Raw genomic sequence first — 19496 nt, forward strand, 5'->3', positions numbered from 1 at the left:
GTGAATCAATGAGAGATCAAGGGATCTCTTCAGCGTTGCAGGCAGGCAAGGGGGGGGGGCTTCCTCGGGGTAGCCACCACCTGGGCAAGGGAGAGGGCCTCCTGGGGGTCACTCCTGCACAGGAGTTCCGTTCCTTTCGGTGCTGGGGGCTGCAGGTGCAGAGTCTTTTCCAGCCGTCGGGAAATGGAGTTCAGGCAGTCGCGGTCAGGGGGAGCCTCGGGATTCCCTCTGCAGGCGTCGCTGTGGGGGCTCAGGGGGGACAACTTTGGTTACTCACGGACTCTGAGTCGCCGGAGGGTCCTCCCTGAGGTGTTGGTTCTCCACCAGTCGAGTCGGGGTCGCCGGGTGCAGTGTTGCAAGTCTCACGCTTCTGGCGGGAATTGCAGGGATCTTTAAAGTTGCTCCTCTGGAAACAAAGTTGCAGTCTTTGTTGAACAGGGCCGCTGTTCTCGGGAGTTTCTGGGTCCTTTTAGAGCAGGGCAGTCCTCTGAGGATTCAGAGGTCGCTGGTCCCTTGGAAAGCGTCGCTGGAGCAGGTTTCTTTGGAAGGCAGGAGACAGGCCGGTAGGACTGGGGCCAAAGCAGTAGGTGTCTTCTGTTCTTCCTCTGCAGGGGTTTTTCAGCTCAGCAGTCTTCTTCTTCAGGTAAGTTGCAGGAATCTCAATTCTTAGGTTCAGGGGAGCCCCTAAATACTAAATTTAAGGGCGTGTTTAGGTCTGGGGGGTTAGTAGCCAATGGCTACTAGCCCTGAGGGTGGGTACACCCTCTTTGTGCCTCCTCCCAAGGCGAGGGGGTCACATCCCTAATCCTATTGGGGGAATCCTCCATCTGCAAGATGGAGGATTTCTAAAAGTTGGAGTCACTTCAGCTCAGGACACCTTAGGGGCTGTCCTGACTGGCCAGTGACTCCTCCTTGTTTTTCTCATTATTTTCTCCGGCCTTGCCGCCAAAAGTGGGGGCCGGGGCCGGAGGGGGCGGGCAACTCCACTAGCTGGAGTGTCCTGCGGTGCTGGCACAAAGGGGTGAGCCTTTGAGGCTCACCGCCAGGTGTGACAGCTCCTGCCTGGGGGAGATGTTAGCATCTCCACCCAGTGCAGGCTTTGTTACTGGCCTCAGAGTGACAAAGGCACTCTCCCCATGGGGCCAGCAACATGTCTCTAGTGTGGCAGGCTGCTGGAACCAGTCAGCCTACACAGATAGTTGGTTAAGGTTCCAGGGGGCACCTCTAAGGTGCCCTCTGGGGTGTATTTTACAATAAAATGTACACTGGCATCAGTGTGCATTTATTGTGCTGAGAAGTTTGATACCAAACTTCCCAGTTTTCAGTGTAGCCATTATGGTGCTGTGGAGTTCGTGTAAGACAGACTCCCAGACCATATACTCTTATAGCTACCCTGCACTTACAATGTCTAAGGTATTGCTTAGACACTGTAGGGGCACAGTGCTCATGCACTGGTGCCCTCACCTATGGTATAGTGCACCCTGCCTTAGGGCTGTAAGGCCTACTAGAGGGGTGACTTATCTATACCTGTATAGGCAGTGAGAGGCTGGCATGGCACCCTGAGGGGAGTGCCATGTCGACTTACTCGTTTTGTTCTCACCAGCACACACAAGCTGGCAAGCAGTGTGTCTGTGCTGAGTGAGGGGTCTCCAGGGTGGCATAAGACATGCTGCAGCCCTTAGAGACCTTCCTTGGCATCAGGGCCCTTGGTACCAGGGGTACCACTTACAAGGGACTTATCTGGATGCCAGGGTGTGCCAATTGTGGATACAAAAGTACAGGTTAGGGAAAGAACACTGGTGCTGGGGCCTGGTTAGCAGGCCTCAGCACACTTCCAATTCAAAACATAGCATCAGCAAAGGCAAAAAGTCAGGGGGTAACCATGCCAAGGAGGCATTTCCTTACAACAAATATAAGGGAATTCCCAATGCTAGCCTACGAGAGGAGCAGCCCTCACAGTAGTGAAAAAAGAAATAGGCTGTCACTACAAGGACATGTAAAACATAAAAGTATGTGTCCCACATTTTACATACCCAGCACCCTGCCCTTAGGGCTACCTAGGAACTACCCTTAGGGGTGACGTAGGTGTAGTACAATGGGAGTGTAGGCCTTAGCAAGCAGTTTGAAATGCTAAGCCAAGGTGGCAAGAAGCTGCGCACACAGGCCCTGCAGTGGCAGTCCTGAAACAGGTTTCAAAAGCTACTTCTAGTGGTGACACAGTCAGCTTTGCAGGCCCACTAGAAGCATTTAATTTACAGCCCCTGGGTATATGGTATACCACCTTACAAGGGACTTACATGTAAATTAAATATGCCAAACATACCATGTTTTGGGGGGAGAGGGAGCACATGCACTTTAGCACTGATTAGCAGTAGTAAAGTGCCCAGAGTTGCGCAGAGTCCTAAAGCCAACAGAAAGAGGGTCAGAAAAATAGGACGAGGAAGGCAAAAAGTTTGGAGATACCCCTGCAGAAAGGGCCATTTCCAACATCACCTCTGAGCATTACAAGCTGTTTTGTGTAAATGTGAACGGGATCGTAGTCTCTTGTCGTCTCTTGGACATTGGGCGAAAAGTCTTCGGATGCTTTTTTGGAACACCTGTAAATTGATACTGCCACCAAAGGTGCAGAAGTAAGAAGCATAGAAATAGACTGCTGGATTACCCCAGGCAGCGAACAGTAGAAAGCCAATAGAGAAGCACCTGACCTGCAATAGCTGAATTCCTAAAATTTGAATAGCTTATACAGTAGTAGACAGTGACATTTAAGTATGCAACCCTCAAAAGGCATTATACCAAACGTGTTCCATTCAAATCTGACACTGTCAAGTCTCAATATGTGTTTCTGGTTTGTCATTTCAGGAGGTTCTCCAACAGCTGATCGTAATGAATTTGCCTGACGTTTTGCTGATTGGCAAGGATCCTCTTTCTGGTAGGTATTATTAATTTTAAAAAATGTGCAGTTTGAGCAGGGCTGGTGTATGAAAAATAAAAATCTATCTGTTAAAACACATGCATTTTAATGTGTGAATGTGACAGGGCTGGTACCTTCTTTTAGGCCTCGCCTACAGGCGGCTTTTAGGTGTCTGTTGTCGAAGGCATATAGCTGACAATACCAATACGGGTCAGCCTGTTGTTTAAGATTTGTTGGCTTTCTTGTTAATGTGCTTTGCTTGCTTACTTATTCAGTGGCTTACCTTCCTCTTCTTGTATTGATACCTCCCTTAGTGCCTAGCTTTTTTTTATCAACCTTTTAATTGGGTGACTTCTATCCTTCCACTGCTCACATTGAGAGAGCTGCTTTATTCTTTTGCGCTTAGCGAATGTGTTTGTGCTTTCCTTTCTGCTTCCCATCCCTCACAGCGCATCCGTTAAAGCGCTGCAACAGGTACGTTCTACCTGGTTTGAGTAAAAAAGCCAACGTATCTGGATTTATTTTTTATTTTTATTTTTGCCTGTTGTAGGAAGTTGGCTCTGTATGTGCTATTTCAAAGTAAGGAATAGCATGCACAGAGTCCAAGGGTTCCCCTTAGAGGTAAAATAGTGGTAAAAATAGATAATACTAATGCTCTATTTTGTGGTAGTGTGGTCGAGCAGTAGGCTTATCCAAGGAGTAGTGTTAAGCATTTGTTGTACATACACATAGACAATAAACGAGGTACACACACTCAGAGACAAATCCAGCCAATAGGTTTTGTTATAGAAAAATATCTTTTCTTAGTTTATTTTAAGAACCACAGGTTCAAATTCTACATGTAATATCTCATTCGAAAGGTATTGCAGGTAAGTACTTTAGGAACTTCAAATCATCAAAATTGCATGTATACTTTTCAAGTTATTCACAAATAGCTGTTTTAAAAGTGGACACAGTGCAATTTTCACAGTTCCTAGGGGAGGTAAGTATTTGTTAGGTGAACCAGGTAAGTAAGACACTTACAGGGCTTAGTTCTTGGTCCAAGGTAGCCCACCGTTGGGGGTTCAGAGCAACCCCAAAGTCACCACACCAGCAGCTCAGGGCCGGTCAGGTGCAGAGTTCAAAGTGGTGCCCAAAACACATAGGCTAGAATGGAGAGAAGGGGGTGCCCCGGTTCCGGTCTGCTTGCAGGTAAGTACCCGCGTCTTCGGAGGGCAGACCAGGGGGGTTTTGTAGGGCACCGGGGGGGACACAAGTCCACACAGAAATTTCACCCTCAGCAGCGCGGGGGCGGCCGGGTGCAGTGTAGAAACAAGCGTCGGGTTTGTAATGGAAGTCAATGGGAGATCTAGGGATCTCTTCAGCGCTGCAGGCAGGCAAGGGGGGGGTTCCTCGGGGAAACCTCCACTTGGTCAAGGGAGAGGGACTCCTGGGGGTCACTCCTCCAGTGAAAGTCCGGTCCTTCAGGTCCTGGGGGCTGCGGGTGCAGGGTCTCTCCCAGGTGTCGGGACTTAGGATTCAAAGAGTCGCGGTCAGGGGAAGCCTCGGGATTCCCTCTGCAGGCGGCGCTGTGGGGGCTCAGGGGGGACAGGTTTTTGTACTCACAGTCTTAGAGTAGTCCTGGGGTCCCTCCTGAGGTGTTGGATCGTCACCAGCCGAGTCGGGGTCGCCGGGTGCAGTGTTGCAAGTCTCACGCTTCTTGCGGGGAGCTTGCAGGGTTCTTTAAAGCTGCTGGAAACAAAGTTGCAGCTTTTCTTGGAGCAGGTCCGCTGTCCTCGGGAGTTTCTTGTCTTTTCGAAGCAGGGGCAGTCCTCAGAGGATGTCGAGGTCGCTGGTCCCTTTGGAAGGCGTCGCTGGAGCAGGATCTTTGGAAGGCAGGAGACAGGCCGGTGAGTTTCTGGAGCCAAGGCAGTTGTCGTCTTCTGGTCTTCCTCTGCAGGGGTTTTCAGCTAGGCAGTCCTTCTTCTTGTAGTTGCAGGAATCTAATCTTCTAGGGTTCAGGGTAGCCCTTAAATACTAAATTTAAGGGCGTGTTTAGGTCTGGGGGGTTAGTAGCCAATGGCTACTAGCCCTGAGGGTGGGTACACCCTCTTTGTGCCTCCTCCCAAGGGGAGGGGGTCACAATCCTAACCCTATTGGGGGAATCCTCCATCTGCAAGATGGAGGATTTCTAAAAGTCAGAGTCACCTCAGCTCAGGACACCTTAGGGGCTGTCCTGACTGGCCAGTGACTCCTCCTTGTTGCTTTCTTTGTTCCCTCCAGCCTTGCCGCCAAAAGTGGGGGCCGTGGCCGGAGGGGGCGGGCAACTCCACTAAGCTGGAGTGCCCTGCTGGGCTGTGACAAAGGGGTGAGCCTTTGAGGCTCACCGCCAGGTGTTACAGCTCCTGCCTGGGGGAGGTGTTAGCATCTCCACCCAGTGCAGGCTTTGTTACTGGCCTCAGAGTGACAAAGGCACTCTCCCCATGGGGCCAGCAACATGTCTCTGGTGAGGCAGGCTGCTGGAACTAGTCAGCCTACACAGACAGCCGGTTAAGTTTCAGGGGGCACCTCTAAGGTGCCCTCTGTGGTGTATTTTACAATAAAATGTACACTGGCATCAGTGTGCATTTATTGTGCTGAGAAGTTTGATACCAAACTTCCCAGTTTTCAGTGTAGCCATTATGGTGCTGTGGAGTTCGTGTTTGACAAACTCCCAGACCATATACTCTTATGGCTACCCTGCACTTACAATGTCTAAGGTTTTGTTTAGACACTGTAGGGGTACCATGCTCATGCATTGGTACCCTCACCTATGGTATAGTGCACCCTGCCTTAGGGCTGTAAGGCCTGCTAGAGGGGTGTCTTACCTATACTGCATAGGCAGTGAGAGGCTGGCATGGCACCCTGAGGGGAGTGCCATGTCGACTTACTCGTTTTGTCCTCACTAGCACACACAAGCTGGCAAGCAGTGTGTCTGTGCTGAGTGAGAGGTCTCCAGGGTGGCATAAGGCATGCTGCAGCCCTTAGAGACCTTCCTTGGCATCAGGGCCCTTGGTACTAGAAGTACCAGTTACAAGGGACTTATCTGGATGCCAGGGTCTGCCAATTGTGGATACAAAAGTACAGGTTTAGGGAAAGAACACTGGTGCTGGGGCCTGGTTAGCAGGCCTCAGCACACTTTCAATTGTAAACATAGCATCAGCAAAGGCAAAAAGTCAGGGGGCAACCATGCCAAGGAGGCATTTCCTTACACCTGTCACTTGTTGCATTGAAGTGATGCACAAAAACACTGTTCATAGCACTGGGGGAGGATCAGGCAGCCGCATTCAGCCTGCATTTGAGCAGAAAGGGTCGTTCTGTGGCTGGTTAGGAGAGGACTCTTCTCCTGGAGAGCCTTAACTCTGGCTGTGGTAGGGATCAAATGGCAAGAGCATTTTCTTCAGTTCCAAGTTACTTGAAAATTAAAGAACAAAGGTTTTCTTTTAAATTGTACACTGCTTCAGACAACTGTTAGGTTCATTTAAGTACCTGCAGCTTGTCTTCTGTGGTATTTTTCAGCTTGATCATGTGCAGCAGGCCTTTTAAATTCTGTACATAGTTTCCTGCATGAGATTTGAAAAATTATCCATTCCATTTATAGAAATAGGAGATACTGACTTCAATGATCAGATTAGAAGCATCTTAATACATGTTTGGTTTTCATCCAGTATTCTCAAATGTGTTTTCTTTTAATTTATTTTTTTAAACTGTTTTATAAATAAACATTGGCAAATCTGTTAACCCATTAGAGCACTTGTTTCAATTAATTGCCTAACTTAGTCTGTATGCGGAAGGGTTTGCTAAGCCCCCTTCTGTCCTACCCAGACCTCACCATTGTGAGTCTTAAGTTCCTTCAAAATCCAAACACAAGTTATGTCCTTACTGAGTGCTTAATGTGAGCCGATGATTGCCATTGGAGGGCTCCTACACTAATTTTTGGGGAACCGGTACTTACTCTGTCACATCAAATATTTACTGAGGCAAGGAATGCTGAAAGGTGGAGAAAGTGAAAGATAGAAAAAACATCAGAAAGAGAAAAAGGAGGAACCTGCAAGAGTAAAGTAAAGGGGAGGGAGTGGTAGTGAATTTAAAGGCATGAAGTAGATTTCAGACTGTGCAACCTTGGTATTCGGCATGTCAACATTTAATTGATCAGCCGCAGGTTTCCGACCAGAGTTTTGGGCGTCACCTTACATTCCATTGCAAATTATACACTGTCCTTATGAATAGGGTGGACTCTAGTCCCACTGACTGAAACAGATTGAAAAACAAGCACACACTGCAGAACCGTCTCAAGAGGAAGGCATCCGGGGCTCTTGCTTTATCCCTAAAGCCACTCTACTATAACAAGAAACTTTAAATATTAAATCTGAAGGATAAATCTGTTTCTTCTTGGTGTATCTAAAGTGACAACACCACTAAGTAGAGCAAAATACTGTTTTTTTTTTTTTCCTCTTTTAGATATTCTATGTTTTAATTCTGCGCTGCTTCTTCAAAGAGGAAATGTTGCAAAAATATTGCTGCCAGAACATGTACAATGCAATAGGCCTCACATTTGCGAGAGTTAGAGCTGTTGGAGTTGTAAATGGATAAGTGGACTTTTTTTGCCACATAACTTGGTAAACCCTGCTTCATAACTTTTTTCCTTTCTTGCCACATAATTCCACTGAGCAATCAGCTCTGCAAGACCATGTGTGACAAAAGCGACCTTTTAGTGAGAAACAGTGAAACAAGAATTGTCAAGGACAGGGTATCGCAGCTGTATTCAATGATGATGAAAATGAAAGTGCTTAGCTATAGTTAAAGAAGCTTTGAGCTGTCATGCAAAGCACTCCAATACTGCCCACTGAGTTTACGCTGTAATAAACTTGAAAGCGGCATGGAGTGCAAATGGGAAACAAAATAAACAATGTACAGTGTGCAGTAACTGGGAGTCATGCAAAGCTCTCCATACTGCCCATTGTACTGTGTAAAACTTGAAAGCGCTGTTGCCACCATAAGTACATAGGAAAAATAAAACAAAGAATTAGAAGTAACTAGTAGTCCTGCGAAGCGCTCCAATACTACTCATCTAGTTCGCACTGTGTAAGATTTGAAAGCGGCATGGAGTGAAGGATAAACAATGAGAAGTACCTAGTAGTCATGCAAAGCGCTCCAAAACTGCAGATTAAGTTTGCACTGTCTAATAGTTGAAAGTGCCATAGAGCGCAAAGGGGGGAGACAAGAGAGATGCTCGACTTAGAAATAATAATAATAAAAAAGTAGTACAGAAACTATGCATAAAACATGAATGCTGCGTATGTTAACAGTAGTTGGCCAGTGCTCTCGAGGAGGGGTAAATACCGAAACAGCATGACTTATGAATGTCTTTGACAAATGACGATAAGGGAATTTTAAAAGGCAAGCCCACAAATGAAAATGATGGGTGTGGTCAAAGACCAACAGAAAGATGTAAGCAGGTCGGAAGCACTTGCGCGCTCTACCTAAAAAATAAAATTAAGTCAACATGTCCTTCACAGCCCAAGACTAAATCCTGTTAAAGCATGCTGACCTACAACAGTAAATATCCTGCTGTGTCCTCTCACAGCTCCATGCTCATCATAAAGTAGATATATTATTATAAGTTCAATAGCACCTCACATGAATATGTAAATTTCTCCTGTTCGGGCTATTCGTTGAATATTTGTACTGTAAGATTAATCTTGCAAGATGGTGTTTTAATTGTGAGAAATCTGCCGAAGTGCAAGTACCCGTCCTTCAGAGGCTCCCCTCTGCTGCTCTAAGTAATCATCTCAGGTAAAAAGGATTTCTTAGCTCTGCCTGCATGCCGCAGACACGTTACAGAATCTTGCATTGGGGCAGGGTTGATTTTGTATCGACCAACCGGAGCAGAAAACAGTGGCTGCTCATGGGAGGGAAAAGGGGTGGGGAAGTGCAGTGCGTGGTGAGGCAACCAAAAAAAATTATATATATATAAATATATTTTTTTTAAACATACCTTATGTGCTGCTCCAGTCCTCCCCACTGCAGGCACAGGCTCCCACCCTGCCCGTCGTCCAATTCCAGCGCAGCTTTCATGCTGCAGGCAGCATGAAAGCAGCGGTGGGATTGGATGGAGCACCTAGCCAGGGTGCTCTGAGGCAGAATGGAAAGTCTTTGCATGCTTTCTCCAACCCGGCAACGTAGTGCCGGTTTGGAGAGAGCCTAGTGCGCATGTGTGTTTGGTTGGCCCAAGACCGCCACCAAAGATACATGCTGACTGAGGGGAAGTGCTGTGCACGCCCCTTCAGTCCCCGTCATCGCCCATGGGCCGGCCCCTTTTACAAGAAAACAATAATAAACACAGTTTATTATTGTTTTCTTGTAAAAGTATTGCAGATGCTGCTGGCATTGAGGGGTGGTGGGGGGGTGGTATTGACGCTCCTCCGCCATAGCAGAGGAGCGGCCCCTGGAAAAAACACATTACTAACAACCAAACAGTGTTTTTTGTTTTTTTTTACCTAGCATGTGGCCAGTGCCAGTTTGGCCGATGATGGGAAATTGCCACGCACTTTTGCCAACGAATCAAATAAAGGTCCAAATCCATGCATTGTTTGAACGTTGCATGCCTGCGTAGATTGGTGTGCAGTGTCCGCCAAGTAAGAACGTCCTATGTAGCTGGTAACAATTGAATATTTCACACCAGCTTCCTGACTTGGTTCGAATTCGTTGGTGCCGCTTTACAAAGAAGAAATCCGAGGGAACGTGCTTTATTTATCGCACAGTGAAGATTCAAGGGCAAACAAATGACCTTTACTGGGAAAGGTTATGTGAACATTGTTACATGGTGTTCTGCGTGAGTGTTGTTCAAGGCCACAGCAGGACACTGACCTTCACTTACTGTACCGCAGAAATATTTGTTTTCCTTCCATTCATGCAGACAAATACCTCATAAATCCTGATCTAATTACTTTACTGTCAAAATTAACAGTAGAACCTGAAATTCAGGAAGAACAAATCAAGTGGCGGTTTGTAACTGGTAAACTATGCGGTGTACTGTATGTGCATTACAGCGTAACCTCCTGGTCCCCGGGACAATCTCTTCATGGCCAGCTCACGCTTTACTCCTTCCTATGTTGATTAAAGGAGTACCACTGAGTTTGGCAGTAAGGCGCTTACTATGTTGTCTTCTTGTGCAGCGCTTACTGCAGCCCTGAAGCTGCCACAGAGTGCTTAGAGGGTTTGAGAGTGGACGCTATAATGTGAACAGATATCGCCCATTCCCAGGTGAACACCAGTGTACCCTCTGCCCGGGGGGTCATGCCCAGTCCCACACGTGGCCACCACCTGTTGAAGGCAACTCTGTATTTTTATACAAGACCCAACCATTTCCCAGTCTCTGCTTGCTTTCAGTTGTGCACTCACGGCTGCTGGGCCCTTTGTGGGCACTGGGAAAGTAAATGTACTATTCTATCTCTGTTTTGGTGAAAGTTAAACAACAACAAAATCAAGGTATTTTAAAAAAAATGGCTTGCAAAATTAAAAATTTCCATTGCTTCTCTGAGGACATCACTCAAGGCAAAAACTAGAACCACTTCTTATGAGGACACTGGCGTGGCAGTGATGCACAGTGTCTCTACACAGTGGCCACTTCAGGTAGCTAAACTGGATGTGGGGTACCAATTCATTCTTTGTACTAAAGAGACACATTGTGAATCTTGGCCCACGGTGATATTTGTGGCTGGTGCCCCTTGCAAAGTACTTCGTGGCACTAGAGAAACTGGGTCGCTACCTGCAAACACGTGCCCTTTGCCAGCTCCACAGTACTCCAGCCCATGGGAATGCAGCGTGCAGGAGGCATACTACCTTACTTCTTAATTTCATTTGAGCAGTGTACTTTTAAGCAGAAAATATTTATGCTTCCCGTACTAGGCATCTCCTCTGCTGTAGAAATGGCGTCCCAGATACAGATGGAAAGATTTGTATCCAAATCATACCGGCGGCGTACAACTTTTGAATGCTGATACTAACAGGCTCAGACACAGCTCTCCCAAAAACGACACATCCAAGCATAAGAATAGTGTTATAAAAGTCATACTCGGCACCTGACAGAGAAACAGGCTGGTTTTCAGAAGCTGGTGGTCACGGTCAGGATATTCTGGTACCCAGAGGGACCTGTTTGCTGGTGTTTCACAATTATGAGGTACCTACGAGCAATATGTGTCTGTTTAGGGATTCCTTATTTTTGTAGTCAGGATTTTCTGGTGACATTTTGGGGGTGGGGGGCATTCTTGTACTTCACATTTAGAAAACAGTTTTCAGCAAATTGGGCCTATGGTTCAGTTTCTACTTTTAACACTACTGAATATCCATGAGCTTTTTTGAGCTTTTTCAGCTTTCAGCTGGAGGCCATTTTTTAGAGGTTGTATGTTTTGTTTAGATATTTACGAGTTGGCTGTTTTTTTTCCCACTTTTCTCTATTTGCTGTTAACGTCCAGGCTGCCGACACACGTGGGTACGTGGCACGTTATGCAGACAGTTTACAAATTGTAGTTTTCTACAGTAAAGGAGCTCCTGGCTTCAACACTACAGGCCGAGCTCTCATTTGGAGTCACAGTGTCCAAGGACACACACTCAGCTCGCTGGCAGGTGGTGGGTGGGATCATGTCCCTAGATATTAGTTTTCCCTGGTCTGGTGAAGGTCATTATTCAAGGCATGGAGTTACCATCCGTTGGCACACTGAAACCTGGCTTCAGGCTTTCCTTATTCATCTGCTCTGTCTTCACCAGTCCACGACTCGTCTGCCTGTCCAGTGGAAGCCTCCATGGTTCTCAGGCTGGGTTCGCTCTCCTACGACTTCGCTCAGATCGATCATTGTAGTGAGATAGACAGTCTATGTAGTTGTCCAGGAAGAGAACTTTATTGATCTTGCCCTGCGTGGAAAAAGCAGGTGTCTCATTGTCCACGTAATAGAGGTTCTGTTAAGTACCTTGCATCCTGATTTTGATTTACATTATTGACTAAAGGGTCATGCTTACAATGCTGTTTTTTTGCAGCCAGATTTTGGTTCAACTCACATTTGCGAAATGGCATTGTATGAAAATCAGAGGCTTTTGCTCAAGAAATATGATATTTTTCCCAGGTCCTTCTGGTGCATATTGGAGATAAGGTTATGCATTCCAGCCACCTTCTAGACAGAGACCAGCGACTCCTTGTATGGGCATAAGTGTTTCCTCCAGTGGTCCATGGCAGATCATGTGCACAGGTGTGGCGAGCTACAAAAATGTACTTAACGGAGAATGCTGCCTTAGTGGCAAAGGATTTGCCACACTGCCACCAGCAGTAGTTTAGAGCTCTGCGGGATGGAGACCAATAGGCGGAAAACACAAGCGGATGATAAAAGATGAAAGCGCCATGCTGAAAGGGTCATAGAACAAAACACTGCCTCATCTATGACTGTGAAAGTTAAATATGTACTCATAAGGATCACAGATCATGATGATGAGCAGTAAAGGACTTGCTTGTTCGAGAGGGAGCCTAAAGCCATACAGGGCCATCGTAGTGTAAAGCAGCCACAATGGGGGTGAATGATCTGACAGAGGGATCCTGTGATGCTCCTCACATTATACGTGATGGCGATGTCAACGCTACTGGAGGGCTCTGGCAGCCTCCTTCTGCATGTCCCTGTGCTAACACGACACCCAGGAGGTCCTGCCTTGGAGAAGATGGTGGCAAGTCACTCTGTAGGTGGACCTTTCATTTTGGCATTGTGGCACACTAATGGCATAAGTTCTGTATTGGTATTTCATGAAGTGCTCCTTTACAAGTCCCAGCACATTCCCTTCCCTCCTCCAGCCACACTTCCAGAATACCTCGAACATGGTCGTTTCATGCGAATCGTTGTTTCTGGTAGTTGTTGCATCAAGATAGTAAGCATGCGTACTCTCATATTACAATGAAATTATTTTAGCAAAAAACAACAAAATCTTTATGGCGATATATTTTCTAACTATTCATTTGACTTTGGTTCGGTAATAACTATACTTTGAAATGTCCCAAGCATTTTACTGGTTCATGAACAAAAATCACTCTTCCTGTCTTTCAATAGAAAGAACCGTTTGTGACTCTTGAAATCTTTGGTGTGAAATGTATTTCATAATTCTTTAGAAAAAAAATCAAGGAGATTCAAACCTTCTAGCCTATAAACCAGGCCTTCAATTTTTAGTTGTTCTAGCTTGCTGGCAGCCCCCCTTTCGTTTGTTTGTCACAAAACGAACAATACGAAGTACACAGGGAGGGAGATAGTGGGCTCTGGGCCAGCTGCCAACAATCTTGGGGTTTCCTGTGTTTGTCATGGTTTGCCATGGATTGGATGGCTTGTCCAGTAGCACAGTGACATTTTGTGGATAGTTTTAATTAAAAGTGGGTGGAGTTTGATTCTACAGAATTGCATTAAAATTCAGCAGAATTCCGCAACAGGGCAGAGTGGGCATTTGGTGCTATTTTCATAGTGCAAAATTCACCCTCACGTCCAAAAATGGATGCAGTGGTGCGCACTGTACGCTGTGTTAATAGCGCAGCCAAATACCACTCGGTGCCCTTGCATTCTTTGCAATTTCAAGCACTTCAGCGTATGTAAGGGCCCCGAGTGGCTGGTGTGCAGTGATTTCTGAAGTTTAGAAGCCACTGCATACATCATTTGGCACCCTTACATACACTGCAGTAATTAAAAGTTGCAATCACTGCAGAGAGTATGCAAGTGCGTGGGTGGTATGCAGTGGTTTCTATACTTTAGAAACCACTGCATAATTTTATTCTGCCGGTGGAACGGCAGAAGTTTGTTTAATCGGTAATTCCGCCTCACAAAAGTAACACAAAATTACTAAAATTCCTCCAATTCCGCCAGCAGAATTGAAACCTCCGCCCCGTTCTAGTTTTATTGTCCCATTAATGTTCCCGTAGATCTTGGTGAAGGAACTCAAATAGTCCTTTTGTACGGCCAGAGCCAGTGTCTGCTACCTGATGTGTTTAAGTGGTTGACACAATTACATTTCAGTTGCCAGTTTCTTTTCTTTTTTCTTTGCGAAGTCTCTGCTGTTTCTGTGCTTTATCCTGTTATAAAGTTGCAGTGCCGTTCACTAATTGCCTTTGCCTGTTCATTTCTTTTATTTTGCGGTCACGTAAATCCAACAACACTTTATCAACATTTTTCTTCACTAAGTGAAGATGTGCATGTACCTAAAGAAGCAAGGAAAATACAGGCTCTTTCTCAAATATATCTACTTTGAAATATTTTGTTGTGTATGCCTCTTCTTTGACGGCACACTTTAAGTCCGCTCAGGTAATTGGCCCTATTCCCAGTTTCCATTTTGTTGTAGCCCAGGATGTTGCTTCATTATGGAGGCTAGAGGCAGCGGCATACGGTTGCCAAACTAGTAACAAACACTTCTATCAAAAGGTCAGACCTGTTGGCTTTGCCAACGTGTCTTTTTTTCACTTAAGAACGTTCAAATGGGATTGTCATTACAGAGTAACCTAACTGTAGAAATATCTTTACAGATAAATAATTACACAAAAAGGAGTAAGAGAGAAATACTTTACAGAAAAAACACTTCCGAGAAAATTCTTTAGAAAAAAAAAAATACTTTGCTTCACCAATAAAGACCATAAAAAAATATATATTTTTTTTAAGCAAGAAATATTTACATAAAGGATTGACGGTTAGTGGAGTTTTTTTTTTTTTTTGTCCTCATTCATCCCAGGCACCAGGTCTTTTTCTTCACTCTTGTGATCGACCGTCCTCCTTGACCGGGGAGGGAGGGGCTCCTTCCTTCTCTCTCAACATGTCCACCTCACAATAAAGGTAGAGGTAAGAATTTTGAGAGACACAAAGGAAGAATAATCATCAGACAAAATGTATATATTCACCAATTGTTCCTCCAACCAGGCTTTAAAAGGTAACCAAATTTCCTTGACTTAGTGATACCCAGTACCGTGTCCATTTTAAATACATATTTCACTTGATCCAGCCACTCTTTGTTGGAGAGAATAACCCTGCCTCTACCCATTTCCTAGAGATTTCTCTTCTAGCTAATAAAACAGCATAAACTAACCACTTCTGCAAGTCCGCCCTTAAATTTACTATCTGTTCCAATCTACCAAAAATAACTAATTGTAGGGTGATCTTAATCTCAACCCCCCAATACATTAGAAATTGTATACCTCACTGCTTCCCAAAAAAGTTGAATCGCCGAACATTCAAAAAACATGGACATCCGAAGCCTTTTCCATACCACACTTTCCACATTTGATCACCTCGCCTTTCCCCATCTTTGAAAGTCTGTAAGGAGAGAAAAAAGCTCTGTGTAGTGTGAATCTATGGTTTTGTCTAAACGGAGCATAGACGCCCCCCAAACCTCCCCGAGCTGTATTTCCGGAATAAAATCACCTCATAAATCTTTGGGCAGATTAAATTCACCATCCTCTGCCTCCACTATCTCCCAATACCTATTCGCCACTACTTTTTTTTTGGGAGGGGATCTTCCAAAATCTTATCTTCTATCTGAAACTGCCAACCACATCCCTTATTATCCTTAGCTATCCACTCTTTCAATTGAAGATATTTTAACCTTGACAAGGCCCCACCTGTTTTCTGCCAAATTTCCTCTCAAGATATTAAGTCCCTTTCCTTAACTAGCTCTCCCCAGTATTTAAAACCTTCCTTCTTGATTGGAATAGCCAAAACATCCTTAAGACACTCAAGGGGTACCTGGTGAATCCCAGATAGGTGACCAATTACTATAATAATCAATCCTGAGCAGAGACCTAGCATTAAACCATAATTGCGCGGCATCCCGCAGGAGTTTTAACTTAATTTTTTTTTTAATTTGGCATCTCCAAATTTAAAGAAAATGGTTTGGACCCTCCTTTACTTCTGCTAACATAGCCTTAAACATACACCCCATCTCTGTGGTATCTAAAGAAGAGCCCAAAATCCTAACATTTTTAAGTTTGAACACCCAACCATATAATTGTAGATCAGGTAACGCTAATCTGCCTCTTTCCTTTTTCCTTTGCAACTTTTTCCCAAAAAAAAACTCACTCCCTTCTGCACCCAAATAATGAATTTATATCTTGCTGAAATTTGCCAATCCAAAACTTTATCGAACTGTAAAGGGATTGAGTTATATAGGAAAGTGACTTTAGGTAAAATTATCATCTTGACTAGATTTATTCTGCCCAAGATTGACAAAGGTAAATACATCCAATTTTTCATCAAATTAGAACACTCCCTCCGTAGCATACTAAGATTAACATCCGTGATTTGCTCAATATCTTGAAGTATCTTAATACCAAGATACCTCATTTCACGTTTTCTTAAAAGATTTCCCGTGCTCTGATTCCATGCCATTATAACTGTCTTATCAGCATTTATCTGATAGCCCGATACCTTACCAAAATTCTCAACTATATCCAGAACTGCTGGTAATGCTATATGTAAGTCAGATGTACAAACTAACAAATCATCTGCATAGAAGGAGGCTTTTTCTCCCATTCACCAGATACAAAAGGTGGAATTTTCTGCTCTTGTCTAATTCTTCTGGCAAGAGGTTCAATATATAAATTGAACAATAATGGGGAAAGTGGGCATCCCTTTCTCGTACCCCTAAATATTTGGATCGGAGAAGTCAAACTTCCATTTACTAAAACCCTAGCTGCCTGTTTTGAATAAATTTGGCGCATCATCCGGCAAAGTTTATCCCCAAAACCATATTCTTTTAAAATATTAAACAGAAAGACCCAGTTCACCCTATCAAACGCCTTTGCAGTATCCAGGATTACTGCAGCTAAGGTGAGGCTAAATGTTGTAGGTATATCAATGGTCCCTATTAAACTCCCTGTCAATTTGTGTAAATACCTCCCCTTCATAAATCCTCTCTGATCTTTATGTAAGAGACCACCCACCACTTTATTCAATCTATCTGCCAAAACCTTAACAAAAACCTTATAATCAGCATTCAATAAAGAAATTGGTCTATAAGACTCGCACCTAACTGGACTTTTGCCTGGCTTCAAAACCACCGTAATTATAGTGCTATTCCAAGATTCTGGAAGTTCCTCTCCCTTATGATATATCTCTTCAAACAAAGCCAACATTATCGAGATAATAGCATCCCCCAGCATTTTATATAATTCAATTGGAATACCATCAGGGCCTGCCGCTTTTCCCCCCTTACTTGATATAATTGCTGACTTAATCTCTTCCATCGTAGTTTTCTGATTTATCATTTCCTTCTCTATGTCTGTAATTTTAGGGACCAACTTCAAACCTCTTCATTTGTTATCACAGTATCTTCCTTATATAAATCTGAAATAAAAATTGCAAAGCATCCCTTATATCATGAGAACTAGACTGTCTGCTTCCTTTTTGATCAAAAATCTCTCTGATTTCATTTTTTGTCCTATCTGTCTTGGCTTTCCAGGCCAAAAGTTTACTTGGGGTCTCTCCATATTTGAAATGAGCCATCTTACTGGCTTCCCATCTTTAGTGGAGGGTTAATGAAGAGTTAGGGTTTGGGTTAGGGTAGCATTAGGATTACAGTATATGTTAGTATAAGCTTAGCTTAATTAAAGGTAAGGTTATGTTCAGGAGACGGATGGAAACATGTTGGTGTAAAGTAATTTGATGCTTTGGTTTGGTTTGAAGAATCCTAGTGTTAATAACAAATGTATCTGATGTTTTTCTGTAGCGATTTCTTTGCCTCAATTTACCTCTGTAGTAGAGTCTCACTGAAAATACTGTTTGTGCTGAAAAATCCTAAACAAACTAGATTTAGGAATCAAAATTCCAACAGGTATTCTGCTTCAAAAAGAGGACAAGTATTTGTAATTACAGTATATAAGTTACCTGCTTTGGTTACAGGTACTCAAATGGGTTAGGTTATTAAGTATCACTCGAAGGTTGGGGTATTCAAAGCACGAAGACTGTGCATTTTGGTTTCTTGTGATAATTAACTAGTTTACAGAATTCTTTCTGTAGGGTGTATTATGTGAAATAGTCGATTTGGGCTACTTGATCCCTCTATTTCTTTGCCATTGAATTAATAAATTCTAGTTTCTGCCTTGCTGGCTCGGTTGCAATGAGATCAGGATTAGTGAATTACTGGGTTGCCACATTCAGTGTTTGTATCCCATAGCAGGGTGGCGTTAACTCTATGCTTACAAGGCACCAAATTCTTCTGGAGGTGAAGGTGCAAGTAATGCTACCCAAAGGTTTTTTCTTTTACTTACCACAGCTCAGAGTTGTACCTTGATTCTTTCTGAGATTTCTCTAATGATGCCCATGTGCCGCTCAGACTTTAGGGAGTAAATATAAATAAAGTCAGCCATGTTTTTACAATCCTCCTTATAGAAAAAAAAAAAAACATAAGACAGCTCAGTGCAGTGACGTTCATGCCAGTGGTTGGGATTAATGTAATTTATGGGACGTGGGAAATGGGCACAGTTCTATTGTAGATTGCTGGTAAGAACAGTAATCGTGCCTTTACCCCTGGTTCCAATTCCTCCTCCCTCCCTGTGGATTGCGGAGTTACTCAAGCTTTCTTAGACAATACTGTAGTCAATAAACACAAGTGCCACTAAGTACAGGAAAATGCGAGTATATTTACTCAAGCCAAAAGAGGTCATGTAATCACAAATTTGTAGCTGAAGATAGAACCTTTATTCCAGATTTGAAGTCCTTTCATTACCTCTCTCTCCAGTTGAGAGCTCTTAAGGGAGTACAACCCTACTTGGCACAGCCCTGATGTTGTCATACGCATTTTGGAAGTGTAAACTCTGTATGCCTCTGTCAAGGAAGCGGCTAGCTCACTGGTAGATATTTCATGAATGGAGCAATGAATCCGCAGGTATGACCATTAAAAAGCCAATTAAATCATTGCCTTTTACAAAAAGAGGATGTTGAAGGAAATAGGCCCAATATATCTAATTCAGCATTAATGAGAAGATAATCGCAACCATGAAACTTCTATAGAGAGCTTTGTGGATGTTTTACGTCAGCCCTGGAGCCTGCTGAGACATGGTGGTGGTCTTCTCTGCCTTGCTTACTTGGACATTACATGTATGAGGATGATGATGAAATGTGGTAACACAAAAGTATGATGGATGGAGTGCTGAAACTTTTCAAACACTTGCCCCCCAGTCACAGATCTGGGTTAAATGTATTGTTCTTTTGCTCACCATGCCATCCCAGCTTGGACCCAGCCGTATGCAAATCTGTGTGGGAGGTGGGAGAAACTTCTGCCCCCTCGGGTGGCAGCTGCCCGGCGGAGGGCACAGCCACTTGATGGATGAGCTGTTGATTGATGGGGACTACTGCCAGCTTGGGACACTTTACTAATAGGGAGGCTGCAGTCCAAGGAGGAGGATTATGTCTTCCCCGAGGCTGCTGTCTGTGGGGACTGGAATTCAGGGGGGCTGCTGTCTCACGGGGAGGTTTGCATCAAAGGGGAGGCCACTTTCAAATAAGGAAAATTATTTTGTTTTCCAGGAAAATTAGAACAAAAATGAAAAGTGAGTAAACATAGG

At 44.3% G+C, this 19496-nt stretch overlaps 1 protein-coding gene across 4 annotated transcripts in view; it reads left to right on the top strand.

Moving 5' to 3' along the window:
- Positions 1 to 19496, top strand: part of CCDC88C (coiled-coil domain containing 88C) — a 476272-nt gene that overhangs the window by 162631 nt on the left and 294145 nt on the right. For all 4 annotated transcript variants that reach the window (XM_069208171.1, XM_069208172.1, XM_069208170.1 and 1 more), the window contains exon 4: positions 2860 to 2929. In XM_069208171.1, the coding sequence (XP_069064272.1) occupies positions 2860 to 2929 (70 nt within the window). The remainder of the gene's footprint in view (positions 1 to 2859; positions 2930 to 19496) is intronic.

The sequence above is a fragment of the Pleurodeles waltl genome, chromosome 9 (assembly GCF_031143425.1).
Source record: "Pleurodeles waltl isolate 20211129_DDA chromosome 9, aPleWal1.hap1.20221129, whole genome shotgun sequence".
NCBI classification, from domain to species: Eukaryota; Metazoa; Chordata; class Amphibia; order Caudata; family Salamandridae; genus Pleurodeles; species Pleurodeles waltl.